At 43.0% G+C, this 15,881-nt stretch overlaps 1 protein-coding gene across 2 annotated transcripts in view; it reads right to left on the reverse strand.

Annotated features, from left to right (window-relative positions):
- rttn (rotatin) overlaps positions 1 to 15,881 on the reverse strand; it is a 316,401-nt gene that overhangs the window by 255,633 nt on the left and 44,887 nt on the right. For both annotated transcript variants that reach the window (XM_067981445.1, XM_067981444.1), the window contains exons 2-3: positions 13,618 to 13,805; positions 5,856 to 6,051 (exon numbers count right to left, since the gene is read on the reverse strand). In XM_067981445.1, coding sequence (XP_067837546.1) covers positions 5,856 to 6,051; positions 13,618 to 13,805 — 384 coding nt within the window. The remainder of the gene's footprint in view (positions 1 to 5,855; positions 6,052 to 13,617; positions 13,806 to 15,881) is intronic.

Below are 15,881 nucleotides of genomic sequence, written 5' to 3' on the forward strand. Positions count from 1 at the left end.
TGATAATGTGAACAGTTCTCTCTCCTCAGGTACTGTCCCCCTCTCCTTCAAATCTGCTGTCATCACCCCGCTCCTCAAAAAACCCAGCCTTAACCCCACTGTCCTTGCAAACTATCACCCCATCTCCAACCTTCCTTTCCTCTCCAAAGTCCTCAAACATGTTGTTGCCTCCCAAATCCATGCCAAACTTTCCAACAACTCCATGTTTGAATCCTTCCAATCAGGTTTCCATCTCTTCCATAGTATTGAAACGGCTTTTATCAGAGTAACAAGTGACATCCTATGTGACTGTGACCGTGGTAAACTATCCCTCCTCATCCTTCTCGACCTGTCTGCAGCCTTTGACACGGTTGACCACACCATCCTCCTCCAACGCCTCTCCTCTGTTGTCGAGCTGAATGGGGCTGCCCTCGCCTGGTTCCATTCTTATCTATCCAGTCGTACCCAGAGAATCACCTGCAATGGCTTCTCTTCCTGCTCCCGCACCGTTACCTCTGGAGTCCCCCAAGGATCTATTCTTGGCCCTCTCCTATTTCTCATCTACATGCTGCCCCTCGGCGTCATCATCCGAAGACGCAACATCAGGTTCCACATGTGCGCTGACCACACCCAGCTCGACATCACCACCACCTCCCTCGACCCCTCCACTGTGTCTCATTTGTCACATTGCTTGTCCAACATCCAGTACCGGATGAGCAAAAATTTCCTCCAACTAAATATTGGGAAGACTGAAGCCATTGCCTTCTGCCCCTGCCACAAACTCCGTTCCCTAGCCACCACCTCCATCCCTTTCCCTGGCACTGTCTGAGGCTGAACCAGACCGTTCGCAATCTTGGCGTCCTATCTGACCCTGAGATGAGCTTCTGACCACATATCCGCTCCATCACCAAGACATAGAAACATAGAAAATAGGAGGAGTAGGCCATTCGGCCCTTCGAGCCTGCTCCGCCATTCAATATCATGGCTGATCTTCTATCTCAATACAATATTCCTGCTCTCTCCCCATACCCCTTGATGCCTTTTGTTTCTAGAAATCTATCCAGCTCCTTCTTAAATATATTCAGTGACTTGGCCTCCACAGCCTTCTGTGGTAGAGAATTCCACAGGTTCACCGCCCTCTGAGTGAAGAAATTTCTCCTCATCTCAGTCCTAAATGTCCTACCCCATATCCTGAGACTGTGACCCCTCGTTCTGGACTCCCCAGCCAGGGGAAACATCCTCCCTGCATCCAGTCTGTCAAGCCCTGTCAGAATTTTATATGTTTCAATGAGAACGCCTCTCATTCTTCTAAACTCAAGTGAATACAAGCTGAGCCGACCCAATCTCTCCTCATACGACAGTCCTGCCATCCCAGGAATCAGTCTGGTGAACCTTCGCTGCACTCCCTCTATGGCAAGTATATCCTTTCTTAGGTAAGGAGACCAAAACTGCACACAATACTCCAGGTGTGGTCTGACCAAGGCCCTGTGTAACTGCAGTAAGACATCCCTGCTCCTGTACTCAAATCCTTTTGCAATGAAGGCCAACATACTATTTGCCTTCCTAACTGCTTGCTGCACCTGCATGTTTGCTTTCAGTGACTGGTGTACAAGGACACCCAGGTCCCTTTGTACATCAACATTTCTCAATCTATCACCATTTAAATAATACTCTGCCTTTCTGTTTTTCCTTCCGAAGTGGATCACTTCACATTTATCCACATTATACTGCATCTGCTATGTATTTGCCCACTCACTTAAATTGTCTAAATCGCCTTGAAACCACTTTGCATCCTCCTCACAACTCACGATCCCACCTAGTTTTGTGTCGTCAGCAAACTTGGAAATATTACATTTGATTCCCTCATCCAAATCATTGGTATATATATTGTGAATAGCTGGGGCCCAAGCACTGATCCCTGCGGTACCCCACTAGTCACTGCCTGCCACCCAGAAAAAGACCCATTTATTCCTACTCTCTGTTTCCTGTCTGTTAACCAATTTTCAATCCATGGCAGTATATTACTCCCAATCACATGTGCTTTAATTTTGCACACTAACCTCTTATGTGGGATTTTATCAAAGGCCTTCTGAAAATCCAAATAAACCACATCCACTGGTTCTCCCTTATCCTCAAAAAACTCCAGTAGGTTTGTCAAACATGATTTCCCTTTCATAAATCAATGCTGACTTTGTCTAATCCCACTGATATTTTCTAAGTGTTCTGTTATCACATCTTTTATAATAGATTCTAGCATTTTCCCTACTACTGATGTTAGGCTAACCAGTCTGTAGTTCCCTGTTTTCTCTCTCCTTCCATTTTTAAATAGTGGGGTTACATTTGCCACCCTCCAATCTGCAGGAACTGTGCCAGAATCTATAGAATTTTGGAAGTTGACAACTAATGCGTCCACTGTTTCCATGGCTACCTCTTTTAGTACTCTGGGATGCAGATTATCAGGCCCTGGGGATTTAGCCGCTTTCAGTCCCATTAATTTCTCCAGCACTATTTTTTTTTACTAATACAAATTTCCTTTAATTCCTCCTTCTCACTAGTCCCTTGGTTCCCTAGCATTTCTGGAAAGTTATTTGTGTTCTCTTCTGTGAAGACAGAATCAAAGTATTTGTTTAATTGCTCTGCCATTTCCTTGTTCCCCATTATAAATTCTCCCATTTCTGACTATAAGGGACCTACATTTGTCTTCACTAATCTTTTTCTTTTTACATACTTGTAGAAGCTCTTAGAGTCCACTTTTATGTTCCTTGCAAGTTTACTCATATACTCTATTTTTCCCCTCTTAATCAATCTCTTGGTCCTTTTTTGCTGAATTCTAAACCGTTCCCAATCCTCAGGCTGGCTACTTTTTCTGGCAACTTTATATGACTCCTCTTTGGATCTAATACTATCCTTAATTTCTTTTGTTAGCCATGGTTGGGCTTCTTTTCCTTTGGTGTTTTTGCACCAGAAAGGTGTATAATTGTTGCAATTCATGCATTCGTTCCTTAAATGTTAGCCACCGTCATGCCTTTTAATGAAGCTTCCCAATCTATCATAGCCAACTCACTCCTCATACCTTTGTAGTTTCCTTCGTTTAGATTTGGACTACTTCACTTTCCATTTTAAATGAAGAATTCTATCATGTTATCATCACTCTTCCCTAAAGGACCACGCACAACAAGATTACTAATTAACCCCTTCTCATTGCACAATACCCAATTTAGGATAGCCTGTTCCCTGGTTGGTTCCTCAACGTAATGGTCTAAAAAACCATCTCGTACACACTTCAGGAATTCATCCTCCACAGTATTATTGCTAATTTGGTTTGGCCAGTTTATACATAGATTAAAGTCACCCATGATTACTGTAGTACCCTTGTTACATGCATCTCTCATTTCCTGTTTGATGCCATCCCCTACATTACCACTACTGTTTGGAGGCCGATAGACAACTCCCATCAGTGTTTTCTGCCCCTTGGTGCTTCTTAACTCCACCCAGACTGATTCTACATCTTGATTTTCTGAACCAATATCCTTTCTCGCTATTGCTCTGATTTCATCCTTTACTAAAAACACCACCCCACCTCCTTTTCCTTTTTGTCTGTCCTTCCCAGATATCGAATACCCTTGGATATTCAGCTCCCAGCCTTGGTCACCCGACAGCCATGTCTCCGTAATCGCAATTATGTCGTATCCATTTACATCTATTTGCGCTGTTAATTCGTCTACCTTATTACGAATGCTTCGTGCATTCAGATACAGTGCCTTTAGATCTGTCTTTATAACATTTTTAGACATCTTAACATTTTTTTAACCATTTTTTCTTACCCGCACCCTATTTGCTAGTGCACTCTTTTGTTTGTACGCTCTGTCCCTTCCTGACACGATCTGGTTATCCTTACCCCAATCACTTTCCTGCACTGCTTCTTTGTCTTTTCTCTTTAGCATTCTAGATTTCTCTCCACTGGGACCCTCCTCCAGCTTATTTAGTTTAAAGCCCTATCTGTCTCCAGAGTTATTCGATTCGCTGGAACTCTGGTCCCAGCATGGTTCAGATGTAGTCCGTCCCAACGGAACAGCTCTCTCTTTCCCCAGTACTGGTGCCAGTGCCCCACGAATCAAAACCCACTTCTCCCACGCTAATCTTTGAGCCACACATTCATCTCTCTGATCTTTACTCTATGCCAATTTGCTCGTGGCTCAGGTAATAATCCAGAGATTATTACCTTTGCGGTTTTTAATTTAGTCCCGAGCTGCTCAAATTCTCTCAGCAGAACCTTTCTCTTAGTCCTACCTACGTCGTCGGTATCTACGTGGACCACGACATAGACCGTCTACATCCACCTCTAACATCACTCGTCTCCGCCCCTGCCTCAGCTCATCTACTGCTGAAACCCTCATCCATGCCTTTGTTACCTCCAGACTTGACTATTCCAATACTCTCCTGGCCGGCCTCTCATCTTCCACCCTCCATAAACTTGAGCTCATCCAAAACTCTGCTGCCTGTATCCTCACTTGCACCAAGTCCCATTCAACCATCACCCCTCTGCTTACTGACCTACATTGGCTCCCAGACCGGGAACACCTCGATTTTAAAATTCTGATCCTTGTTTTCAAATCCCTCCGTGACCTCGTCCCTCCCTATCTCTGTAAACTCCTCCAGCCCTACAACCCTCCGAGATCTCTGCGCCTCCAACATTCATTTACTCTTCAAGCATTACACACAAGATTTAATGCCACTTCTAGGTGGACAGCTTTAAATGACTAGATGCAAAAAGGAGTTATCCAAACTCCAGTCACCCAGTTTCTGGCACTGGACAATCTGATCAAATGTGTATCCTTGTCATGCTTTGGGATTTTTTTGGACAATTTTTCCACAGAAAGGAGACAGGCAAGAAAGCAGCAAGCGATGCACCAAATGATTTTAGGGTTTTACTATCCACGGAAGCCCAAACAGGGCAAACAGAAAGGAGGTGGAGGACGTGCAGCTGGCCAACCACAACCAGGGTCTCAGAGAAAGATAGACAGATGGAGAACTCACCCCACTCCCTCCCCCCCATCTCACAGATTAAATTTAAAAATGCACCATATCCTGGGATAGTGTGTTCAAGGGAAGGCAAGGTGTTTGGGAAGCAGGTCTGCACCACATGTGGTGCAGGTTGAAATAGCGATCAGAAACCATGTGGTGCACTGTCTGGCTGAGAATAAGGCAAACTATTTGTGAGGTGTGATTGCCTCGTCTAGGCGGTAGATGGACAGGTAGAGCCAGTCCGTGGCAGAACCCAGGAACAGCACCCAGCTATAGTCATGAGATGAAGCTGCACGATGGTCCAGCTGCAGGGGTAGCAGAAGCAATTCAGGGTCCACCAAACCGTGCAGGCCTACTCTGCCACATAATACATGGAACTGTAGTTCGCACAAGGGGTCAGGGGTGCCAGGCACAGGGGTTGCACATCACTCCAGCAGGATTTCAAGCAGTTCGTTGGCTCCTGGTGTCCATGAGCATTGGCAGTTATGGTGGTACACCTTGTAAGGAGCAAAGTTATTTACAAAGAAGCTATCCTTGCCACAGAAAGGATTTGGCAAAAGAGTTACTTTTCAAAGTTGGGTTTTTTGAAGTAAAGTATATTCACACATGTTTAAAACAAAAATTTGTTGAAAGTGGTTAATATGCTAATACGCTAGTCACTGAAGTCGTTTTCCCCAAAGACTGCAAACATTAAGTATTTCATTAGTCCACCTCAGTAATTGCTAAACATCTTGCATCATTATGCTGGGAAGTATCCAGTTCAAAAGGTTACAAAGGAATGTGACAAACTAATTAAATACATTCTCCTAGTATTTGACACCATAAGTTTAACATCAATGTGCTCAGGTTACCTTTGTCCTCTGAGGATTTCAGAGGCTGCAACTGATAGGCAACAGTTGGTACATCAACAATGGTATCAGGCAGTTTGAACAGATCATCCATAACCTCATCGATGTAGGCTTGGAGCTTTGGCTCCACATTGGGTCGCAGTTGTGCTAGAAATTCCAAAGCTCCAATTTCTCTGAATAGTTGGGCTACTGAAGAATACTTTAAATGGAAAAACAAAAGAAATGTTGGATTAACTTTGTAGTACTTATTCTTCCTCATTTTGTGATTGCAGACTAACATGACATAAAAAATGAGTGATACTGTCCATTTAAGAGCTTTACCATGATTACATCGGGTCTTTTTACCCATCCTCTTATATAAGGCCTTATTGGCTGCTGCCTACAAACCAGCAATGGCCACACTTAAAAATGAATCATTGGCTGGGAAACATTTCAGGACATCCTGAGGTCAGGAAAGATGTTTTAGAAACATAAATTCTTTCTTCTTTAATTAACTTGAAGGGAAACAATTTACAGAGCTATGGGGAAAGAGCAGGGGAGTGGGACGAATTGGATAGCTCTTTCAAAGAGCCGGCACAGGCACGATGGGCTGAATGGCCTCCTCCTGTGTTGTACCATACTATGATAACTTCATAGTCAGTTCATTACTGGCAGAGGCAGCAGACACATCTGAGTAATGAATAAGAAAACCCTTACATTATTGGGTATTTTCTAACCCTCTGAACTAGATTATTTTAGCTTTCTTATCCTATATTATTTTCATGGATGAAACGCAACCCTCCTTACTCTCAAAATACCCTCTACCCTTGCTATTAGATGTCAGCCTTGGCTCAGTGGTAGCACTCTTGTCTCTGAGTAAGAAGGTCAGGGGTTCAAGCCCCGCTTCAGAGACTTGAGCACATAATCTAAGTTGACTCTTCAGTGCAGAACTGAGGGAGTGCTGCACTGTCAGAGGTGTCGTCTTTCAGATGAGAAGTTAAACCGAGGCCCCGCCTGCCCTATCGGTGGATGTAAAAGATCCCATGGCACTATTAGAAGAGCAGCAAGCAAGCTCTCCTAGTGTCCTACCCAATACTTATCCCTCAACCAACATCACTAAAAGAGATTATCTAGTCATTAATCTTATTGCTATTGGTGGGAACTCGTATACAACTTGGCTGTGACATTTTCCTACGTTACAACAGTGACTACACTTCAAAAAGTACTTTGTTGGCTGTGATGCGTTTGGGAAGTCCTGAGGTTGTGAAAGGCACTATATAAATTCAAGTTCTTTCTTTCTTTACTAGACTTATCTTATGCCTCCATAAGATCTCACGCCAATCTTCAAAAGAGGTAGATATAAAATTAAAACCTCATTTTACTTTAAAAATATTAAGCAAAATATAAACAAGTACATCAGCAAGTCATATAATGTACCTATATATTTACAGTGACATCATTCCAACCAACTCCGAGAATAGAAAAAAACCATGAAAACATTACAACTCTAAGAACTATGTTAACTCTTTGTAAATAACTTTTAATAAGTGTTTCTCTTCCTTTGATTCTCACAGTGGAAGCTAAATTCATCTACTCTATTTCCTTGAAATTCAAACTGACTTTTCTCTCTTTCAGGAGTTTCAAACTGAGCGGTCCTTTTTATGCTGACTCTCCAATTTGAACATAACAGGTCCTTTTTATACAATGGCAAATTGTTGCAAGGATTTTCTGGGTTTTGGATATCCCACCACTCAGATTTTAAAAAAAGAAAATTGTAAATCATATAAAAACTGAACCAATCACATACCATTATTTAAGTTTGAATTATTTTCTCTCATGTGCAACCAACAAAACATTGCATCAGAGTAGACTTGGTACAGAATTCTGAACTGCAGTCATATTTTTTAAAACATTGATAGACAGTGACTTCTTTTAAAGGGACAGTCACATCTAAAACTAGACAAAAATACCTTGTTTTTCCTCAGAGGCACGTGCAAGTGTGCACACACATACAGAGATGGAAATGCATCTCTGAGTAGCATCAGATTCAAGGGGCAGAAAGGATAGGTACGCTGTATGCAACTATATTCACAGAATGAATCAGACCAGTTCTGCTGTAGCTATCCCAACAATTTTCCTTATTTGTTTCACTCCACATAGAAGCAGAAGTATACTGAAATACATTCACTCCCTTCACCACTGGCACACTGTGGCTGCAGTGTGTACCATCCACAGGATGCACTGCAGCAACTCGCCAAGGCTTCTTCGACAGCACCTCCCAAACCCGCGACCTCTACCACCTAGAAGGACGAGAGCAGCAGGCACATGGGAACAACACCACCTGCACGTTCCCCTCCAAGTCACACACCATCCCAACTTGGAAATATATCGCCGTTCCTTCATCATTGCTGGGTCAAAATCCTGGATCTCCCTTCCTAACAGCACTGTGGGAGAACCTTCACCACATGGACTGCAGTGGCTCAAGAAGGCAGCTCACCACCACCTTCTCAAAGGCAATTAGGGACGGGCAATAAATGCTGGCCTCGCCAGTGACGCCCACATTCCCGAGCGAATAAAGAAAAAGTACTACAGGATCTTGTGGTGGGATACAGAGGAACCAAAAAGAGACACCAATTTTATTAATACAGTCTTGAAATGCTCATTGCTCTGAGCTGAAGAACCTAGATAGCAGGGATTTCCCTAATAGTTCAGTGGATAAACATGCTGTATGGAGTACGCTGAGCTATAAAGACTTTTAGGATCATATATATTCCCAGTGTCAGGTTTAATGGTTGACTGTTCTGAATTAGTTGATCTCAGGCAGGGAAGCAGTCATAGTGCAACAACTGGCCTTATCATAGAATCATAGAAGTTACAACATGGAAACAGGCCCTTCGGCCCAACATGTCCATGTCGCCCAGTTTATACCACCAAGCTAGTCCCAATTGCCTGCACTTGGCCCATATCCCTCTATACCCATCTTACCCATGCAACTGTCCAAATGCTTTTTAAAAGACAAAATTGTACCCGCCTCTACTATTGCCTCTGGCAGCTCGTTCCAGACACTCACCACCCTTTGAGTGAAAAAATTGCCCCTCTGGACCCTTTTGTATCTCTCCCCTCTCACCTTAAATCTATGCCCCCTCGTTATAGACTCCCCTACCTTTGGGAAAAGATTTTGACTATCGACCTTATCTATGCCCCTCATTATTTTATAGACTTCTATAAGATCACCCCTTAACCTCCTACTCTCCAGGGAAAAAAGTCCCAGTCTGTCTAACCTCTCCCTATAAGTCAAACCATCAAGTCCCGGTAGCATCCTAGTAAATCTTTTCTGCACTCTTTCTAGTTTAATAATATCCTTTCTATAATAGGGTGACCAGAACTGTACACAGTACTCCAAGTGTGGCCTCACCAATGCCCTGCACAGCTTCAACAAGACATCCCAACTCCTGCATTCAATGTTCTGACCAATGAAACCAAGCATGCCGAATGCCTTCTTCACCACCCTATCCACCTGTGACTCCACTTTCAAGGAGCTATGAACCTGTACTCCTAGATCTCTTTGTTCTATAACTCTCCCCAACGCCCTACCATTAACGGAGTAGGTCCTGGCCCGATTCGATCTACCAAAATGCATCACCTCACATTTATCTAAATTAAACTCCATCTGCCATTCATCAGCCCACTGGCCCAATTTATCAAGATCCCGTTGCAATCCTAGATAACCTTCTTCACTGTCCACAATGCCACCAATCTTGGTGTCATCTGCAAACTTACTAACCATGCCTCCAAAATTCTCATCCAAATCATTAATATAAATAATAAATAACAGCGGACCCAGCACCGATACCTGAGGCACACCGCTGGACACAGGCATCCAGTTTGAAAAACAACCCTCCACAACCACCCTCTGTCTTCTGTCGTCAAGCCAATTTTGTATCCAATTGGCTACCTCACCTTGGATCCCATGAGATTTAACCTTATGTAACAACCTACCATGCGGTACCTTGTCAAAGGCTTTGCTGAAGTCCATGTAGACAACGTCTACTGCACAGCCCTCATCTATCTTCTTGATTACCCCTTCAAAAAACTCAATCAAATTCGTGAGACATGATTTTCCTCTCACAAAACCATGCTGACTGTTCCTAATCAGTCCCTGCCTCTCCAAATGCCTGTAGATCCTGTCTCTCAGAATACCCTCTAACAACTTACCCACTACAGATGTCAGGCTCACCGGTCTGTAGTTCCCAGGCTTTTCCCTGCCGCCCTTCTTAAACAAAGGCACAACATTTGCTACCCTCCAATCTTCAGGCACCTCACCTGTAGCGGTGGATGATTCAAATATCTCTGCTAGGGGATCCGCAATTTCCTCCCTAACCTCCCATAACGTCCTGGGATACATTTCATCAGGTCCGGGAGATTTATCTACCTTGATGCGCGTTAAGACTTCCAGCACCTCCCTCTCTGTAATATGTACACTCCTCAAGACATCACTATTTATTTCCCCAAGTTCCCTAACATCCATGCCTTTCTCAACCGTAAATACCGATGTGAAATATTCATTTAGGATCTCACCCATCTCTTGTGGTTCCGCACATAGATGACCTTGTTGATCCTCAAGAGGCCCTACTCTCTCCCTAGTTACCCTTTTGCCCTTTATGTATTGGTAGAAGCTCTTTGGATTCTCCTTTGCCTTATCTGCCAAAGCAATCTCATGTCCCCTTTTCGCCCTCCTGATTTCTCTCTTAACTCTACTCCGGCAATCTCTATACTCTTCAAGGGATCCACTTGATCCCAGCTGCCTATGCATGTCATATGCCTCCTTCTTCTTTTTGACAAGGGCCTCAATCTCCCGAGTCATCCAAGGTTCCCTACTTCTACCAGCCTTGCCCTTCACTTTATAAGGAATGTGCTTACCCTGAACCCTGGTTAACACACTTTTGAAAGCCTCCCACTTACCAGACGTCCCTTTGCCTGCCAACAGACTCTCCCAATCAACTTCTGAAAGTTCCTGTCTAACACCATCCAAATTGGCCTTTCCCCAATTTAGAATTTTAACTTTTGGGCCAGACCTATCATTCTCCATAGCTATCTTAAAACTAATGGAATTATGATCACTGCTCCCAAAGTGATCCCTCACTAACACTTCTGTCACCTGCCCTTCCTTATTTCCCAAGAGGAGGTCAAGTTTTGCCCCCTCTCTAGTCGGGCCATCCACATACTGAATGAGAAATTCCTCCTGAATACACTCAACAAATTTCTCTCCATCCAAGCCCCTAATGCTATGGCTGTCCCAGTCAATGTTGGGAAAGTTAAAGTCCCCTACTATTACCACCCTATTTTTCTTGCAGCTGTCTGTAATCTCCTTACATATTTGCTCCTCAATTTCCCATTGACTATTTGGGGGTCTGTCGTACAATCCTATCAAAGTGATCTCTCCCTTATTTTTCAGTTCTACCCATATAGACTCAGTGGGCGAACCCTCGGATATATCCCCTCTCACTACTGCCGTGATGTTCTCCCTAATCAAGAACGCAACTCCTCCTCCTCTTACCTCCTGCTCTATCTTTCCTATAGCATCTGTACCCTGGAACATTGAGCTGCCAGTCCTGCCCCTCCCTTAGCCATGTTTCAGTAATAGCTGTAACATCCCAGTCCCATGTACCCATCCATGCCCTGAGTTCATCTGCCTTGCCCATCAGACTTCTTGCATTGAAATAAATGCAGTTTAATCTCGACTTCCCTTGGTCTTTGCCCTGCTTTCTCAGACCATCTGTCCGGTCATGTTCTTGGGAGTGGGGAGTGGAATCAGTCACAATTCACATTTGCTGTCCAATGAAATTTGTTATTAAGTGCACTAGTGTGGATGTAGGGTGAGGATAGGATCGGACTCAGCGACGATGTCCCTCACATTTGAATAGCATACTATTTAAAGAAAGACAGACTTACATTCATATAGCACCTTTCACAACCTCAGGATATCCCAAAGCACTTTACAGCCAGTGAAGTACCGTTTGAAGTGTAGTCACTGTTGCAATGTAGGAAACACGATAGCCAATTTGCGTACAGCAGAGTCCCAAATACAGCAATGTGATAATGACCAGCTAATCTGTTTTCTTTTTAAAAGGTGCTGGTTGAGGGATAAATATTAGCCAGAACACCGGGCAGAACTCCCCTACTCTTCTTTGAATAGTGCCATGGGATCTTTTACCTCCACCTGAAAGGGCAGACAGGGCCCTCGGTTTAACGTCCCTTCCGAAAGACAGCATCTCAGACAGTGCAGCAGTCCCTCAGTACTGTACTGGAGTGTCAGCCTAGATTTTGTGCTCAAGTCCCTAGAGTGGGACCCACAATCTTCTGATTCAGTGGTGAGAGTGCTCCCGCTGAGCCACGGCTGTGATACAGATAATGGCCATGTAAGCAAGGCACAAGAAGGTTGCTGAACCTTAGCAAGACAGAAAAAAAAAAGCTACAACTTGATTACTCACTCCCAACCATCCATTATTCTGAATTCTCCCCAGTGTTATTCATGGCACACTTTGAGAAGGAGGAAAATAGGTGAAATAGATTAAGGCTGGAGAGGTGTGGTGATCTCTATAATACTTTCATATATTTAACCTGGAAGTATATATCTAGTCATCACATTCCGGGTGTATGATCCAGATTCTCTGATAATACAGGCGTACATCGTCCTGAATCTTTCTACTGAAGTTTTGGAAAATAGTTGGAGTTAACTGCAGTTCAAAAAGAAATATAAACCATAATAGATAAGTTGTGATTTCACAACATGTTGTAAATCATACCAGAGAGTCTATTCTGCTGACTACATAATTCACCAGATTTATAGGATCACTGATTAAGCCAATGTGGAAAACCATAAAGACCACATTAATGTAGAAATACGTGAACAGTTACTGGACCATAAAAAGAGAAAAGCATGATGGGTATTTGACCAATGTTAACTCCTTGACTCCCATACATAGGGTAGTTACAATTTCACACACACACACAGAAAGACACAATTGTCCTTGGTACGTTGATAATTAAGTTGGCTGTCCAGGTGCTTGGTACTGTCTGGCCTCCCCCCCCCCTCCCCCCGTGCAGATAAGGGTATTGCTGGCTTATAATATAATGAGAATACAGTTTCTTGAGAGGCCATGTGGCCTTGATTCTGACTTCAGCCCTACTGATTAACCAGCTTTGGAATTTAGGAAGGTGGTGTTCTCGGGCCTGCGAGGCCTACCTCGTGCCAAAGCAGGAATGAGCTATGGATGTCCAGAGGAGGCAGGCTCCCTGCTTGATTGACTAACCACTTGAACTAATGGGGAATGTACATGTACGCCCATATTCTATGATAGACAGATATTGCTGATTGAACTGTATAAATGTGAACTGTGTCCTTTGTCCAGGGAAGTGGTAGTTCTGACCATTGTCAGAGCAGATCTTCCCTTGAGCTCAAGTTTCTTTTAATTAAAATTCTTACTTGTCTGAAAATAAGTGTTTGGAGTTAATGCATTGTGTATAATAGGTAATTAAGTTTTCGACACCAACCTGAATTTACCATTCACAGGGCAGGGCTCAACACTGAGCAACATTGCCAGAATCCTTTTTCTTGTCTCAATAGGGGTGCATTCTATTTTATTTATAAACATGGATGGTAATTAAAAACAAAATAACGGACAAGAGTATTCTTTCCATTTCCCAATACCTCGCACATTTAAGTGATTCCTCTAATACACTTACAATAAAACATACTGAAGAAGGTGCTGTACAAATAACTCACCTTTACAAGCCGACTACATAGGGTGAGCACTTCTCCCTGCATTGGAACAGTTGGAAAGTTGAACCATTCAAGTAATCGAATGAAAAGCCTCTTTTCTTGAGCCAGATCAATGACAGAAATCAAACCATGATCAATTTTGCACAAAATATTCCTCAGTGCTCGAACTCTAATTTCCACCAGCTGGTGACCTACAAAAAAAAAGTAAAAGTTGAGGTCCACTTTGACGATTATCAGTTATGGTGGATAAGGATCTAAGATGGTGTTTTTATATTTATAGTACTGCTAATGGGAGTCCTGTGGGTCTTCCTCCATTTGCTGTACTTCATAATATAAACAGCCCAGGCTCAAGCTACTGAAAGTAAATGTGGGAGCTGGTCCCCCTCATTTCCATTGATTCAGGAACTGAACCTCCAACATTCCATAGCAGAGCCTAGCAAAACCTACAGCTGACTGCAAGTCAAAGAGCTAGGATGACTCAGAGATCACTTCCCAAGACAGAAACACCAAAATAGAGGCAATACAAATGCACCTGCAGAATCAAATTAAGAGATACTGAAAAGGTGGGAAACAGAGCTCTACAAATCTTAATTTACGGAGCTCTCACATTATCAAAATTACCTTCAACCACCAATTAGCCTAACTGTGGAATCCACATTATCTGCTTCTTTGATACCATTCAGTGGAGCTCTTAAGTTCGAAGCAGGGTTAATCCAAAAGAATCAATGCGAAATGAATCAATGATATGTGTGATGGATATAGTCGGTCAAAACTTTACTCGTGTTGACGTGTCTTTACAATGCTAAAAGCTCAGCTACTCTAACTTCTGTTGCTAAGATCTGTTTGTTTTTGTACAGCATGCTGCAACATTTGGTAGCAATATCTGCACTGCATATAGAACACTGCACAATACATGCAGTAACAAAGCACACACAAGCCTAATGTTCTGCCTCTAAAAAGGTTTAATAGCCTTTATATCAACTTACAATGTTTTGTAAACAAATCAATAATTGGTTTGAGATAGAAGAGTTTGCCCCCACCAAAGATGATCAGTTTTGATGTACAGTTCAAATTGATCATTTTTAAGTAAAGTTGGCATTTGTTATGAAATATATGTTTTTAAGTATATTCAGGATTTTTACCTTATGAATAAACATTTGGTCTTAGTCTGCATTTCTAAAGTTGAGTTTAATGTCATTTTGGAGCATGAATTTCCTATGTCGAGGTCCCAATTTGGGGATTTAATTGTTATAACTTTCAAAAACTCTATCAAAAGCAATCATATCAAGTCATGTTTATGTTAAAGCCCTGATAAAACACCAGGTGCCCCTGCTCGTCAAAGTCACTGTTGCCTGCCAGCGCACTTACATCATCCCCTCTGAGCTGCATCTGCATGGCTTTTTGGATTGGATCTCCTCTTTGCACCAGAGGGAATCAGCAATCAACAACTTACATTTATATAGCACCTTCAACTTAGTGAATGTCCCGAGACACTGCACGCCGAAGAAACTGATGCCGAACAATAGAAGAGCAGATTGGGGAAATGACCAAGGTCATGCTTGAAGAGGCTTTTGAAAGTGGGGAGTTGTAGCAAGGATGGGCGTTGAGAGAGAGTGGTCCAGAGAGTACGGCAGAGATGGCTGAAAGCCCTGGCACTGAAAGTGGAGCGGAGGGAGGGACGCATAAGAGGCCAGCAAGGAAAGATAGGAGAAAGCAGAGCAGAAGACAGGGCTGAACGACTTTGTAGAGGTAAAGTGGGATACAGTTGTGTGGATTTGGGAATGAAGACAAGGATTCTGAATTCAATACATAGAGGGGAGGGGTCAGGGAGGACGGGGGTGATGGAAAAGTGGGACTTAGTGAAGGACAGAAAGCAGGCAGCAGAGTTTCAGATGAGTTGGAGCTTACGCAGCATGGAGGAGTTTGGGATGCTGGGAGGAAAGCATTGATGTGGAGCTTGGAGGTTACAAAGCATGTATAAGGTGTCAGTGGCAACGGGAGCTAAGAATGGATGTAGGCAGTGATGCAAAGCCAAAATTGAGCAGTCTGAGTGATGTTTAGGATATGGAATTTAAAGCTCAGCTCAGGGTCAAACAGGACACCGAGGTGCCCGAACATAATCAGAGCAAGTAGGAGAAACAGCTTAAAAGTGTCAATTTTATCTTATTTGTAATTAAAATAAAACGCTAAGAAAAATGAATTCAATTAAACCAAAAATGGGCTAAAAATAATCAAATACAGAAAAAAACGCATTGAAAACCAGAAAG

Source organism: Heptranchias perlo, chromosome 3 (assembly GCF_035084215.1).
Source record: "Heptranchias perlo isolate sHepPer1 chromosome 3, sHepPer1.hap1, whole genome shotgun sequence".
NCBI lineage: Eukaryota > Metazoa > Chordata > Chondrichthyes > Hexanchiformes > Hexanchidae > Heptranchias > Heptranchias perlo.